Here is a 16,229-nt window from a genome sequence, read left to right as displayed (position 1 = left end):
TCTCAATACTTTGTTATATACCCTTTGTTGGCAATGACACAGGTCAAACGTTTTCTGTAAGTCTTCACAAGGTTTTCACACACTGTTGCTGGTATTTTGGCCCATTCCTCCATGCAGATCTCCTCTAGAGCAGTGATGTTTTGGGGCTGTCGCTGGGCAACACGGACTTTCAACTCCCTCCAAAGATTTTCTATGGGGTTGAGATCTGGAGACTGGCTAGGCCACTCCAGGACCTTGAAATGCTTCTTACGAAGCCACTCCTTCGTTGCCCGGGCGGTGTGTTTGGGATCATTGTCATGCTGAAAGACCCAGCCACGTTTCATCTTCAATGCCCTTGCTGATGGAAGGAGGTTTTCACTCAATCTCACGATACATGGCCCCATTCATTCTTTCCTTTACACGGATCAGTCGTCCTGGTCCCTTTGCAGAAAAACAGCCCCAAAGCATGATGTTTCCACCCCCATGCTTCACAGTAGGTATGGTGTTCTTTGGATGCAACTCAGCATTCTTTGTCCTCCAAACACGACGAGTTGAGTTTTTACCAAAAGTTCTATTTTGGTTTCATCTGACCATATGACATTCTCCCAATCCTCTTCTGGATCATCCAAATGCACTCTAGCAAACTTCAGATGGGCCTGGACATGTACTGGCTTAAGCAGGGGGGACACGTCTGGCACTGCAGGATTTGAGTCCCTGGCGGCGTAGTGTGTTACTGATGGTAGGCTTTGTTACTTTGGTCCCAGCTCTCTACAGGTCATTCACTAGGTCCCCCCGTGTGGTTCTGGGATTTTTGCTCACCGTTCTTGTGATCATTTTGACCCCACGGGTTGAGATCTTGCGTGGAGCCCCAGATCGAGGGAGATTATCAGTGGTCTTGTATGTCTTCCATTTCCTAATAATTGCTCCCACAGTTAATTTCTTCAAACCAAGCTGCTTACCTATTGCAGATTCAGTCTTCCCAGCCTGGTGCAGGTCTACAATTTTGTTTCTGGTGTCCTTTGACAGCTCTTTGGTCTTGGCCATAGTGGAGTTTGGAGTGTGACTGTTTGAGGTTGTGGACAGGTGTCTTTTATACTGATAACAAGTTCAAACAGGTGCCATTAATACAGGTAACGAGTGGAGGACAGAGGAGCCTCTTAAAGAAGAAGTTACAGGTCTGTGAGAGCCAGAAATCTTGCTTGTTTGTAGGTGACCAAATACTTATTTTCCACCATAATTTGCAAATAAATTCATTAAAAATCCTACAATGTGATTTTCTGGATTTTTTTTTCTTCTCAATTTGTCTGTCATAGTTGATGTGTACCTATGATGAAAATTACAGGCCTCTCTCATCTTTTTAAGTGGGAGAACTTGCACAATTGGTGGCTGACTAAATACTTTTTTTCGCCACTGTATCACGGAAGATCCACGTTATAGCTCGATAGAAATTTTAAGGCAATGTTCGCAGAGACTGCATTCACAGTAAACATTGCATATGTCGGCTCAATCGGAAATTACCTTTACATTTTAAATCAGATCTTCCGCGATACGTAGTGGATCCAGCCATAAATTAAATTCTACAGCACTGCATACAATCTCAGTACAATTTTGGATTAAATTGATGCGAGAAGGATTTTCTTGTCCCAGTTTCAAGGGTCAGTCAGAAAGACCAGTACCCTAACCCAGTACACAAAATACTACCTGACACACCCCTTATTGATTGATTTTAAGAAATGGTTATTGACTGAGATGTCCTCAGTCTCATACACATCTTTAAAGAAAATGACTACCTTAAGACATCAAATAATATTTGAAATTAAACTCAATTACAGTATGTTTATTTTGATAAGTGTTTTCATTTCACCTCTGTACATACACTTATTTTTTTTACTTTTTTTTTAACTGTTGATAAAGTTACATGTACGTGTGCATCTTCATCTTTATGGGTTGAACACAGTGGACGAGCATTTTAAAGAACAAACGAGAGCTACAAGAAATGTAAGAACACCAATTCCATTCATTTAAAAAGACAATACAAAATCCAGACATTTTTACATGAGCAATAACAATTTTCAAGTGCAAATACCATTATCAACTCTATGATACATCATAGCAAACGCATGTTTTTAAAAAAAACTACAAAACAGAAACATATGATGTGTTCAGGTTGCAGGGACAGAGGGAGGATGATGAAGGAGAGAGGGAATGGTGTGTTGGGGTATGTGGGAGCAGTGAGCGCTATGGACTGTTGCTATTGACATCGAAATGCTGAAATTAAAAAGCAAACAGGATGATATAAATACTAATGGCAACTTAAGAAAACCATAAATGTAGCTAGGCTTTTTTTGGAAACATTCAAAGGGATACAGATAATGGCATTATGTGTGACGTGTATTAAACAGTTCCTCGTATGAGGTTTGCAAAGCTAGGCCACCCTTGTCTTACAATTTAGCAATGTGGTCAAAATCCCTTTCCCTTATCCATAAGCACATGTGCTTACAACTATCTAAAGGTCATGTACAGTAGCTTTTACTGTTTACACTGTTTAATTTCTCTTTTATATACAAAAAAAAAACCTGAAAAACAACTAACCATCAGAGTTTGCAAGGGAAATCCATATGATGTTTAGGAGCAGTAATATATTTATTTGTCTTCAACGAGGGTTTGAGAGTGTTAGGATTACTTGTTATCATTGTCATCAGCTTTTACATTGACAATGCAATTGTTAGCAATAATTAAATTGCAATATTATTGTATTGATCAACTATATTGGTATTTCAACATTATTGTAGTGGGATGCTGAACTTTATTCACAACCCTAGGAGATCCAATAATATGTTCTCAATATGTGTTGGCAGATTTAAACATTGTTTTGTAGTATTTCTCTGGACACAGAGAGAGGAGTAACACAATGGAGACTTAATTCATTGCACTTATACAACAAAGGTAGGATGACAGGCTCTAGATCTAGTGCACAAGATAATAACTTGGCCTGCCGTGCAGGCAGTCTTTGGAAGAGCTGGTCTTATTGGGACAGAATCTGACATGGGCGTTTGGGAAGGAAGGGGGCTGGCTGGGGTCCTTGGATTAGGGAGAGGGTGAAGAGGACATGGGTGGAAAATAGTTTGGGGTCCTGCTCAAGTTAATTAGGATTAAAAGGATTCAATCCTCATCAAATTTATTTTCATTATTTACAAGATTGAAAGACAAATTCAATAAAATTGGTTGGTAGTCCACGGATGAAGAGACAAATGTGATGTGACTATCAATTTACATGAGGACAGGTGGTAGAATTGTATTTATGATGCATCTCTCTCAACTTTATTTTATATTAAAGCAGGAGTGTCAAACATACAGCCTGTGAGGAGGTCCAATCCGGCCCGCGGGTGGTTTGAGTAAAACAATAAAAACATAAACGTTAAAATGACTAAAACCAAATTGAAACTGTGTAGAAATGATAATGGACCTATATTCATACAGTTTCTTGACTGTGTCCAGATCGCTAATAATCACTAGACAGTCAGGGAGCATTGAAAATTCCCAAAACGATCGATAGAGGACAATATTTTGAAATTTTTGACAGCAAAAAAAATATTTAAACAATTCAGTGCGGCCCTCCGGACCTTGTTGAAGACCGAATGCGGCCCCCGGAGCAAAATGAGTTTGACACCCCTGTATTAAAGCAATGGACTATTAGTGTGATGCGAGGTCAGAAAACACCAGAAAGAGAACTTGAGATTGAATAATTAAAGTGACCTTTTTAAAAGAAGCAGCAAACGTATGTCCCTCAAAGACATTTCTCTGTCTCTCTCTCACAGAGTCGTGTCCAACAAAGACATTTCTCTGTCTCTCTCTCACAGAGTCGTGTCCAACAAAGACATTGTCTGTATCACAGAGGCGTGTCCCTTAATTAAAACGTCTCTCTGTCTCTCCCTCACCAGTCATGGTCCACAGAGACATAGAGATATTTCTCTCTCTCTCTCCTGTGGCTTTCACAAATCTAGTTTTCTATTTATTTTCCAAAATGTCCATCACGTTCTGGAAAAAATTATAAACTACATTGTATGCGCTTTGTTAAGTTAACTTGGACATAGAATAACAGAAAATGTCTGAAGGTAGGGAACAGACAGTTATACAATCTGGAAAGAAGAAAAAAAACATAGAATAACTGTTTTAACAGTAATACCTTAACAAGAAGTTGCTCTAAGAGCTCAAATATAGTAAGGCTTTGAATGTTGTGGAATGTAACTATGACATGAAACTGACAGGTCCTTCTCCTTGAGGAGTGTTCATGGAGGATATAGATCTACAAAAGGTTATACATTTATCAAAACAGACTCGTCCTGGCATGGATAGAGCTGAAGCTGGAACTCAAGTGAAATACTATTTATTAAAGCACATTTACGATAACTCCGTTCCAGCTCTAAACAAATGTGACAAACATATTACCCTTGTAACATCCTTCTTCTTGTCTGACATAAATGCCACTACCGTTGTCCATTTTGTCAACACAGACTTAACATGCGTCATCTGAAATACGCACACATCCTTCTCATTGGGGATTGCTGTGAAAATGACATACAAGGTCATATATGCTAATAGAAACATGAATGACAACAGCAAAAAAACTAAGAAAGACACCAACATATTGTAGTGGTGATAAATATTCAGAAAGAAGAGATGAGCAAGACAGCCTGTACTGTACTTTGACTCAAGTTGGTTGACTTCAGAGACTGTATGGTTTTGGAGGAAATGAAACGGCTTAAAACCAAACAGATGAAGAAGATCAACATATGAGACTGCATAGTGAAGTGTGTCGTCAAAGCCTACAGTTTGAAAAAATAGAAGAAAAAATAGTAATTTTGTCAACTTGTTTAAAGTCCTGTGAGAGTTCGGTGTTTGGCCTGTACGAGGGGGCGGGGTCTGGTGCTTTAGGGGCGGGGTTTGGTGTGGCAACTACTTATATGGTCGCAAGAAGCCGGAGACTTTGCTGCTTATGAGGCGTATGAAGGAGCGCGGCAGCATCTCGTTGGACTCCCGAGTGGTGTACTTGAAGTAGTTGTTTGGGTGGGCCAGCACGTCGAAGAGAGTTTTAATCAGCTTTTTATCCTGATAGGAAGAAGACAACAACACAGCACACTTAAACAATTATATGACAAGTATACAATTATTTATTCAGAGAATACCTGACTTGAACATGAACATGACCCACGGAGGGATGCAGTAGTACGTATCTTAGCAACAGGCACTAACCTTTAGGATTTCTTGATGGTTTTCAGAGGCATAGAGTCGTCCATCCCTGACAATGTCCTCTACAAGCTGTTCATAATCCTCTGTAAATACACAAAAAAACATGATACATTAAACACCAAACATCTCAGAATCGGAGGACTTACCCACTCTGTTTCATCATTGAGAGTTCATGTGGTGGGTGAGAGTTTACCGTCATAAGTAACATAGGGGATCTGGAAGCCTCGGGCACTGTTAGCCTCGTTGGACTTGAAGTTGATCCAGAGTCTGCGGGAGCGGGCGGTGAAGGCGATGGGTCGCTCATACGTCTGACACGTCTCATAGGTGGTGATGGACGTGGCCGACCCTGGAAGAACGGACATGAAAGACAGAGAAGATTGACTAAATACTCTAACTTGGCATATTGGATTTATATTATGGTTGTGGAACACCACACTGGTTTATAGAGGAGGCTGGTCAGGGGAGGACGGCTCATAATAATGTCTGGATCAAATGGAATGGTATCAAACACGTGCTGGGATATATGAGAGGTTCTCACAGTTCTTCCTCATAACCAGTACGTCTCCACACTCATCCTCTGAGGGCAGGAAGATCTCAGGCACCACGATGAGGATCTTGCGCTTGCTGGGCGGGTTGATGTTCCAGATGCATTCCACGTTAGCTGGGTAGTTCCCGGGGTAGTTGGGGGACTCAATGTAACCTGTGAACTCGCCCATCTCTCCTCCGCATTCTCGGTCTAACATATACACACAAAAATGCACATTATTAGTGAATCCATCTGGAGCCTTGGAAAGAGAGACAATATTTAAAAAATAAAATAGATTTTCATTTGGCTGGATAAATGAAACATTTTTCAATTAGTCAGGTGGGGATTTCGGATACATTTTGATAATTTATGCATCCTGTATTTTGAATTTTATATTCTGAGAAAAGGCATGGACCTTTTGAAAGTCCAAAAGTGAAAGATTTTCCTTTTGAAAATGCATCCTGTATGCAGATAGCAGGTTTATACAATCAGGCCCTTACTCTTGCACTGAGAGACACTGGTGGCCCCATCAAAGTCTGTAGTGGTGTTGCCAGGACAGGTGATGCAATAGTTCTGTCTGAACTCTGTCTGGTAGGTGCCCAGAGGGCAACGAATACACCGGTGCACCGTAGTGTTGTAGTAGTGGCCAGGGGAGCACTGAACTGCAGAGAGGAGAGGGACGACGCATACACACATTTACAAACCAGATCTGAGATTAAATATTGAACCAATTGCACAAATCTGAGGATCTCTCTTGTGGTGATGTGTGTTTTGTCCTACATTTTTCATTTTAATCACCGGTCCCCACAGGAGGCCTTTTGCCTCTTGGTAGGCCATCATAGTAAATAAGAATTTGTTCTTAATTGACTTGCCTAGTTAAAGGTTAAATAAATATGATGTAACTGGTTGGATAAACCACTGACCTTTGACCTCACAGTCGTGGAAGGAGCTGGCCCCCTCCCGCTTGGTGCTCAGCCCCCCTCCGCAGGGGAAGCATAGGGTCCGTCCCAGGTCTGGCTGGTAGGAGCCATACGGGCATGGCTGGCATGGTTTAAACCCATCACTGGAGTAGTACCCAGTAGGGCACTGACCTTGATGTAGACAACAGTGACAATAAACATTTTCAGTCAGATAGAGATGTACAGTACACTGTGCTACACTCCACTATAGGCTATTGCACAATGTTGGCACATGCAGACATGGACATTAGTGCGCTCTGCCATAAGGGGTGTGTATGTACCTGCGCAGGAGGAGATGTTGCGTGCCCCGGCAGGTCCATGCCCGTCACTTCCAGGGCACAGGTCACAGGCCAGCTGCCCCTCCCTCTCCTGGAAGGTGCCAGGTGGGCACTGGACGCAGCGCTCCTGTTCCCCGTGGTAGTATGATCCCGGCAAACATCTGACTGAGAGAATAGCCAGGGGGTCTCTGGTGAGAGAGCTATACAGACCAGTACATACACTGACACCAAACACTCCTGGCTCCAAACTAACTAACACAGCTCAGGAGATGTTTGTGTATTCAGTACATAAATACATAAGAGTCATAAATAGTCATGACAACGGATGTCAGCTTATGGTTTGTGTCATGACATTGTCTTGACTGTTTATAACATCTGTTATATTAGCATTATATCAGTTTCAGGCAGAGTCTGGTGGTGGTAACTAGTGACAGAGAAAGATGTCTGACTAACTGTTCTTACCACAGTGTCCGCTATCCTTCTCACGGCCTGGCCCACAGTTCTCATGGCCTGAGGCGACCTGGGGCAGCTTCTGGGCCACCTCATACTCCAGCCCAGCCACGCGGATCAGGAAACGGTCCTGGTTGATCGACTTCTTCAGGGCCTTGATGTACGTCTTCACTTGCTTTTCCATGCGCTGGCGCAGGCAACTCAGGTTACAGCTCCCTATGGGGGAGAAGGGGCAGTACAGGGCAATATTATCTGTAACTGTGCCAGCAGATCAATCAATCAATCAAAATATATTTATAAAGCCTTTTTTGCATCAAGTGCTTAACCCGGCCCAGACCCACAAAGAGCAAGCAGCAGCACAGTGGCAAGGAGGTATATCAAAGAGGACATCTTGTAAATCCCAGTAATGGTGTACAGACAGACTGACCTGTGGTGTCCCCTGGCTTGACCTCCGCCTCCAACTCAAGGGTGATGCGTGTCACTTCCTTGTTGGTGGGGTTGCGGGCACGACGCCCTTTGGTCTTCTTGGTAGAGTCACATTTGAGGTTGACAAACGTCACCAGGCAATTATTGCAGGGCTGTCCACCTCCTAGGGGCATAAATGTTACCTTGTGTCAGGAATTAGGATCCATTTGAGGTCTTTCATGGGTTAGTTAGGGGAGCACTGGTCTGTTAACAACAGCATATTAGACAGATTACTGGCTTCAAGGCACAATCACATTGATAGTTGCTATGTAGCGTACATAACAGCCCACAAACCCCCAAATGTGCTGCTTGATATGCACATACTGAATATAAGACATACAGAGAAAAATAATGCAGGTCTTTCTGTAAGGCCATCATTACCAAGGTCTGGCATGTAGGCCGGATGTGGCCCCTCACCTGGCCCCAGCGCTCGGCCCCTGTCCTCGGCCCGGCCCGTCAGCTTGGGGTGCAGGTGGCACTTGGCATCTTTGATCTTGAAAGAGGCAGTCTGCTTCACTGGAGGGGCCCCTGTCTCTACAGGTAAACAGAGCAGTGTAGGTGGATGGGTGTAAAGAAGGATTACACTTGAATAGAACCATTCAGTCCAAGAAACAGTGGCAAAGATAGGAACACGATACAAATACATTGATACTGACCACAATCCTAACCCTAGCTCCAGATATAGCCCTATCCCTAACCCTAGCTCCAGATATAGCCCTATCCCTAACCCTAGCTCCAGATATAGCCCTATCCCTAACCCTAGCTCCAGATGTAACCCTATCCCTAACCCTAGCTCCAGATGTAGCCCTATCCCTAACCCTAGCTCCAGATATAGCCCTATCCCTAACCCTAGCTCCAGATATAGCCCTATCCCTAACCCTAGCTCCAGATGTAACCCTATCCCTAACCCTAGCTCCAGATGTAGCCCTATCCCTAACCCTAGCTCCAGATGTAGCCCTATCCCTAACCCTAGCTCCAGATGTAACCCTATCCATAACCCTAGCTCCAGATGTAGCCCTATCCCTAACCCTAGCTCCAGATGTAACCCTATCCCTAACCCTAGCTCCAGATGTAACCCTATCCCTAACCCTAGCTCCAGATGTAACTCTATCCCTAACCCTAGCTCCAGATGTAACTCTATCCCTAGCCCTAGCTCCAGATGTAACCTTATCCCTAACCCTAGCTCCAGATGTAGCCCTATCCCTAACCCTAGCTCCAGATGTAGCCCTATCCATAACCCTAGCTCCAGATGTAACCCTATCCATAACCCTAGCTCCAGATGTAACCCTATCCCTAACCCTAGCTCCAGATGTAACTCTATCCCTAACCCTAGCTCCAGATGTAACTCTATCCCTAGCCCTAGCTCCAGATGTAACCTTATCCCTAACCCTAGCTCCAGATGTAACCCTATCCATAACCCTAGCTCCAGATGTAGCCCTATCCCTAACCCTAGCTCCAGATGTAACCCTATCCCTAACCCTAGCTCCAGATGTAACTCTATCCCTAACCCTAGCTCCAGATGTAACTCTATCCCTAGCCCTAGCTCCAGATGTAACCTTATCCCTAACCCTAGCTCCAGATGTAACCCTATCCCGAACCCTAGCTCCAGATGTAACCCTATCCCTAACCCTAGCTCCAGATGTAACCCTATCCCTAACCCTAGCTCCAGATGTAGCCCTATCCCTAACCCTAGCTCCAGATGTAACCCTATCCCTAACCCTAGCTCCAGATGTAACCCTATCCCTAACCCTAGCTACAGATGTAACCCTATCCCTAACCCTAGCTCCAGATGTAACCCTATCCCTAACCCTAGCTCCAGATGTAACCCTATCCCTAACCCTAACTCCAGATGTAACCATATCCCTAACCCTAGCTCCAGATGTAACCCTAGCTCCAGATGTAACCCTATCCCTAACCCTAGCTCCAGATGTAACCATATCCCTAACCCTAGCTCCAGATGTAACCCTATCCCTAACCCTAGCTCCATATGTAACCCTATCCCTAACCCTAACCCTAGCTCCAGATGTAACCCTATATCTAACCATAGCTCCTGATGTAACCCTATCCCTAAGCCTAGCTCCAGATGTAACCCTATCCCGTGGTCCTCTGTAGCTCAATTGGTAGAGCATGGAGCTTGTAACGCCAGGGTTGTGGGTTCGATCCCCGGGACCACCCATATGTAAAAATGTATGCACACATGACTGTAAGTCGCTTTGGATAAAAGCGTCTGCTAAATGGCATATTATTATTATTATTATTATCCCTAACCCTAGCTCCAGATATAGCCCTATCCCTAACCCTAGCTCCAGATATAGCCCTGTCCCTAACCCTAGCTCCAGATGTAACCCTATCCCTAACCCTAGCTCCAGATATAGCCCTAACCCTAGCTCCAGATGTAACCCTATCCCTAACCCTAGCTCCAGATGTAGCCCTATCCCTAACCCTAGCTCCAGATGTAACCCTATCCCTAACCCTAGCTCCAGATGTAACCCTATCCCTAACCCTAGCTCCAGATGTAACCATATCCCTAACCCCAGCTCCAGATGTAATCCTATCCCTAACCCTAGCTCCAGATGTAACCCTATCCCTAATCCCAGCTCCAGATGTAACCCTATCCCTAACCCTAGCTCCAGATGTAACCCTATCCCTATCCCTAGCTCCAGCTGTAACCCTATCCCTAACCCTAGCTCCAGATGTAACCCTATCCCTAACCCTAGCTCCAGATGTAACCCTATCCCTAACCCTAGCTCCAGATGTAACCCTATCCCTAACCCTAGCTCCAGATGTAACTCTATCCCTAACCCTAGCTCCAGATGTAACTCTATCCCTAGCCCTAGCTCCAGATGTAACCTTATCCCTAACCCTAGCTACAGATGTAACCCTATCCCGAACCCTAGCTCCAGATGTAACCCGATCCCTAACCCTAGCTCCATATGTAACCCTATCCCTAACCCTAACCCTAGCTCCAGATGTAACCCTATCTCTAACCATAGCTCCTGATGTAACCATATCCCTAACCCTAGCTCCAGCTGTAACCCTATCCCTAACCCTAGCTCCAGATGTAACCCTATCCCTAACCCTAGCTCCAGATGTAACCCTATCCCTAACCCTAGCTCCAGATATAACCCTATCCCTAACCCTAGCTCCAGATATAGCCCTGTCCCTAACCCTAGCTCCAGATGTAACCCTATCCCTAACCCTAGCTCCAGATATAGCCCTATCCCTAACCCTAGCTCCAGATATAGCCCTATCCCTAACCCTAGCTCCAGATGTAACCCTATCCCTAACCATAGCTCCAGATGTAACCCTATCCCTAACCCTAGCTCCAGATGTAACCCTATCCCTAACCCTAGCTCCAGATGTAACCCTATCCCTAACCCTAGCTCCAGATGTAACCCTATCCCTAACCCTAGCTCCAGATGTAACCCTATCCCTAACCCCAGCTCCAGATGTAACCCTATCCCTAACCCTAGCTCCAGATGTAACCCTATCCCTAACCCTAGCTCCAGATGTGACCCTATCCCTAACCCTAGCTCCAGATGTAACCCTATCCCTAACCCTAGCTCCAGATGTAACCCTATCCCTAACCCTAGCTCCAGATGTAACCCTATCCCTAACCCTAGCTCCAGATGTAACCCTATCCCTAGCACTAGCTCCAGATGTAACCCTATCCCTAACCCTAACTCCAGATGTAACCCTATTCCTAACCCTAGCTCCAGATGTAACCCTATCCCTAACCCTAACTCCAGATGTAACCCTATCCCTAACCCTAGCTCCAGATGTAACCATATCCCTAACCCTAGCTCCAGATGTAGCCCTATCCCAAACCCTAGCTCCAGATGTAGCCCTATCCATAACCCTAGCTCCAGATGTAGCCCTATCCCTAACCCTAGCTCCAGATGTAACCCTATCCCTAACCCTAGCTCCAGATATAGCCCTATCCCTAACCCTAGCTCCAGATGTAACCCTATCCCTAACCCTAGCTCCAGATGTAACCCGATCCCTAACCCTAGCTCCAGATGTAACCCGATCCCTAACCCTAGCTCCAGATATAGCCCTATCCCTAACCCTAACTCCAGACACAACCTTCTACCAAAGTCCTAAGAATGAGTCTGTTTCTGTGGGACACCGTACCTATGCAGCTCTGACTGCTGCTTGTGTTCAGTCTGGCTGGGGTTTTGCCTCGAAGGATGGGGATGCCACAGCTCACTGTATAGCTGCTGTCAGATTCTGCAAAGGATGAAACATATCGTTACAGCTTCAGTCAGAAGTAATTCAAATCAATAATAGCATATCACTTTAAGAGAATAAGAGCTGCAGCAATGTGAATGGACTTATTGTATGTGGATGTCACTACCTGCCAGATAGTGAGCCTTGGAGGCACAGGTGAGGGAGCAGCTCTCTTTCTTGCCCGTTTTACTGCAGGTCAGAGTGGTCTTGGGAGCTAGGCCAGTCAGACATTTCACCAGCTCTGGATGAACATAAAAACAACATCACACAATCATACACTACTCTTTAAAGGTGCAATATGCAGAAATCGCATATTGCATATGAATAGTTTGCCTAATTTCAGTTTACGTGACAAAAAAAGCAATTAATAGTGTAGAGAATCATTGTACCATCTAAACCGCTGTGAAATATATTTTCAATAACCGCTTCTTAGACTTGCTTTCAATGAGAATGACAGATCTATAACTCTTATTTCTATGTGAATTTGGTCAGGTCGCCCAAAAAGTTACACATTTCCGCTTTAATTACACCATCCTTTCCATGACTTGGAACCAAACCAATGTTTCTATCTTCTGACCACTGGGTGGCGGTGTTGTTACATACCAATGCAGTCCTTCTTGTTCCAGTGAAGCTTGTATCCAGGTGGACAGGTACACTCGTAGCTGCCCAGAGTGTTGACACAGCCATATTTACAGCCACCGCGGTTTATACTGCACTCATCAATATCTGCAAAGGGAAACAGAGCGTTATGACCATGTATGTCTAGACACAGAGTCCAATACACTCTTTTACATTTTAGCAGACACTTATCCAGAGCGACTTACAGGAAAAATTAGGGTTAAGTGCCTTGCTCAATGGCACATAGACCGATTTTTCACCTAGTCAGCTCAGGGATTCGAACCAGCAACCTTTTGGTTACTGTCCCAATACTCTTAACCGCTAGGCTACTTGCTGCCCCACACTCATATGAGTGGAAATCCAAAACACACCAAACGCATAGACATATGCACAAACACTCACTCACTCCGTAAACCTGGTTGCATCAATATAACGGAGCTATCATGATAGATGAGAGAGAATAATCGAAAGAAACAAAAGAGAACGTGTTCTGACAGCTGCAAATCAACAGAGTTTCTGACAGCTGCAAATCAACAGTTTCTGACAGCTGCAAATGAACAGTTTCTGACAGCTGCACATGAACAGAATTTATGTGAGGTCAATTCTACTGTCAGTGATCACTTCTACAGAAGATGAATGTGTGTTATGGTAAACCGGGCTGACTGCTCATTTGAAGTCTAATCCAGGGCATGTGATATCACTGCTCTGCATTTCCCCTTGGTTGGAACTTCAACTTCTCTTCCACCAAAGCTCACTCTCTTTGGGAATAATAACATTTGGAGGGACTTTGCAGAGCCAGATAGGAGTAAATTATAATCACTTTTTAACACACAGAAACCAAAACCACTCAAACCATACAGGAACCAGATGGAGGTTGCCTAGAAAATTACATTATTAGTGTGATGAGGGGGACAAGGCAAGGCGGTGTGGCTCGGGGCTGAGCACTCAGCCAGGCTAAGTGACAAGGACACCAGCAGAGGAACACAGATAATGACAGTGATTGATGATGTGGCCTGCTGATAGAAAATGTTCATCCCTGTTCCGTACGGCGTGAATAAAAACAGTCTGCGAGCCTCCGCTGCTCTCTCCCACGATAGAGATGATGACTTCATCAAAAGTGTTTGGCTGGTGTTGAGTTGCCAGCTCCGCTCAATGCAAAGGAGATGCATCAGTCTGTCAAACAACTTGTCTTAAGTCTGAACATATTGAAGAACTCCATTTAAATAATAGAGGGAGATGGAGAGAGATTCACTTCTCTATGCCAACCAAAGTTTCTTTTTTCTCTTATTCTTCACAAGCTTGAAATGTGAATAGACTTTGAGTATACTTTTATCAACCCATCTCTAGAGCTAGCTCTGTCTGTTTCTGTTTCTGCATGCTCAGAGGAAATCAACTCATGTATCCCAGAGGCCAATGTGGGACAGGAACATAAGGAGGGAGAGTCAAAGAGAGAGAAGAAAAATACTTTCAGATTGGCATGCATGCTGAAAATTGTATGTGGCTGCTATCATCCGCTAGTGTCGAAGGCATTACTCCAATTCCAGGGGGGAACAAAAATAAATATGAAAATAAGCTAGCTCAGCCGGCGGCTCTTGCTTTCTTCAATAGACATCAATACCTGTCATCTCCCTGACACGCAGACACACATTCTTCTGCCCCAGACTCCGGTGAGACTGAGAGGCTGTAGAATAGGCTAATCACAGTTTGACTGTGAAGGTCAACAGTAGACAGAGAGCACCACGTCTGTAGAGCACAGATCTAGGGCTGTTAGCTATAATGGGGTACCTTGTCTCAAAGATAGGTTCTTTGGGACCTTTCTTGTCTTCATAAGTCTGCTCAATGCTTATCACGTGATTGTAACCGAGTCAAATAGAACATAAAATTGTTTCTTAATTATCAAATATCAACTTGGTTTTATGTAAACAACATATTGATTTATTCAGATGATTCATTCAGATCTATCTACTAGCGTGCCACCTCATATCATGCCTCTCACTTTAACGCCACAGTGTAACTCTAACATGTCGTTTTCCTAATGGCTTGGAAGAGAATGTCTCAGTCAGGAAAGTCTCTCTCAGATGTCAGCTGAAGCCAGTGATGACAGGCCTCCACACTTTCCTTGACAGCAGGTCACTGACCTTATAGGGGTTGTTTGGGGTGAGTCCATTGTTAAGCACTGAGCAGCAGTCTCTGGAGTGTTTGGCAGCTATATTTCAACTGATAAGCTATGGCGGGGAATAAGACAACCTTGGTCACTGCTGTAGAAGAGGAGGTGCAGGGGAAGCAACATACATTTCAGGGTTATCTAACAGTTCCGACAGCATAGACTAGGAGGTAAGAGGGAGGGGAGAGTCATTCATCATTAGGAGGACTCTACAATGGCACACAGATACACACACAACTCTTATGCCAGGCAATTTTCCTGCCCTCTCGATCCCTCTAATTCACACATATTACCACATTCCATGTCCTGGAAATATGCTATCATAACATTCCTGCATTGGTAGACCTGTCAAAACGAACAAGAATGGAGAATAAATAATTGCAAAGCTATGTGTTGGGTGTGTACATACAGTAGGCTCTCTCTCTCTCTCTCTCTCTCTCTCTCTCTCTCTCTCTCTCTCTCTCTCTGCTTATTTTTCTTGTCACTTCTGTCAGATCATAGAGAGAGTGACTTTTGTATACTCTGCACCCCCTCTCTCTCTCTCTCTCTTTCTAACCTACACCTCCTCTGAGAGGCCCTCAGGCTCTGAAGCCAGCAGCAGATTCAGAGTCGTGATACACAGACCATGAAAGGGCCGCTGAAACAGCCTGATGCGCTCAAACGGGCCCCCCTCTCTCTCTACCCTGCAGATCTGGCACACACCAGCCGCCTGGAACATGAGACTGCCTCCTTTATCTCTACCACACTGGAATAGATCAACAACTTTACCACAGCATCAAGCACATACCTCTTATAATAATTGTTTGTTTAAGTGCAACAGGTGGAGTCATGTGTGCTACTGTGTACTACTCAAGGCTAACGTGTCAGTCTTCCTCCACCTCGGGATTGCTAGCATTAGACTGACTGGTCTGGTAAGCAATATGAACTAGGGAGCCATACAAACAGGTTACAAAGCTAGCTGAAGTAATGATCATGAAGATTCACATTATTAGGGATAACTTAGCAGGAAGGTGTGGTTTCTAGAGAAAGTGAGGTGGACTGGGTGAGTAATGGTGCACAGAGACGTGGAGAGGGGGAATAAGTGTCACCTCACCTCCACAATGTGCCAGACCGTAGAGAACATAGCCTTTATGACAGAAGCACTGGAAGCTGCCGGGGGAGTTGACGCAGGAATGGTCACACGTCCGGTCAAAAGAACACTCATCAATGTCTGGGAAGAGGGGGAATATACAGAGAGACAGGTATGAGTTCACATTATTCACTTACACAACTTCTCAAAACTCATTTGAGATTTTATAATATAAACAAAT

The 16,229-nt window shown here is 44.4% G+C and overlaps 1 protein-coding gene across 4 annotated transcripts in view; it reads right to left on the bottom strand.

The window, feature by feature from the left end:
• Positions 1 to 1,976: 1,976 nt before the first annotated feature.
• The window catches only part of scube3 (signal peptide, CUB domain, EGF-like 3), a 94,478-nt gene continuing 80,225 nt past the window's right edge, over positions 1,977 to 16,229 (bottom strand). For 2 of the 4 annotated variants that reach the window (XM_041856275.2, XM_041856277.2), the window contains 14 exons: positions 16,013 to 16,129; positions 12,741 to 12,863; positions 12,265 to 12,378; positions 12,042 to 12,137; positions 8,289 to 8,441; positions 7,870 to 8,031; positions 7,455 to 7,658; positions 6,996 to 7,157; positions 6,679 to 6,846; positions 6,256 to 6,417; positions 5,768 to 5,965; positions 5,423 to 5,575; positions 5,233 to 5,312; positions 1,977 to 5,088 (listed from right to left, as the gene is read on the bottom strand). In XM_041856275.2, coding sequence (XP_041712209.1) covers positions 4,936 to 5,088; positions 5,233 to 5,312; positions 5,423 to 5,575; positions 5,768 to 5,965; positions 6,256 to 6,417; positions 6,679 to 6,846; positions 6,996 to 7,157; positions 7,455 to 7,658; positions 7,870 to 8,031; positions 8,289 to 8,441; positions 12,042 to 12,137; positions 12,265 to 12,378; positions 12,741 to 12,863; positions 16,013 to 16,129 — 2,045 coding nt within the window. In that variant the 3' untranslated portion in view covers positions 1,977 to 4,935. The remainder of the gene's footprint in view (positions 5,089 to 5,232; positions 5,313 to 5,422; positions 5,576 to 5,767; positions 5,966 to 6,255; positions 6,418 to 6,678; positions 6,847 to 6,995; positions 7,158 to 7,454; positions 7,659 to 7,869; positions 8,032 to 8,288; positions 8,442 to 12,041; positions 12,138 to 12,264; positions 12,379 to 12,740; positions 12,864 to 16,012; positions 16,130 to 16,229) is intronic. The other 2 variants (XM_041856276.2, XM_041856278.2) reach the window with 1 other exon arrangement.

This window comes from Coregonus clupeaformis, chromosome 30 (assembly GCF_020615455.1).
Source record: "Coregonus clupeaformis isolate EN_2021a chromosome 30, ASM2061545v1, whole genome shotgun sequence".
Lineage (NCBI taxonomy): Eukaryota > Metazoa > Chordata > Actinopteri > Salmoniformes > Salmonidae > Coregonus > Coregonus clupeaformis.
The sequence above is the reverse complement of the archived record's forward strand: the minus strand, read 5'-3'. Positions and strand labels throughout refer to the sequence as shown.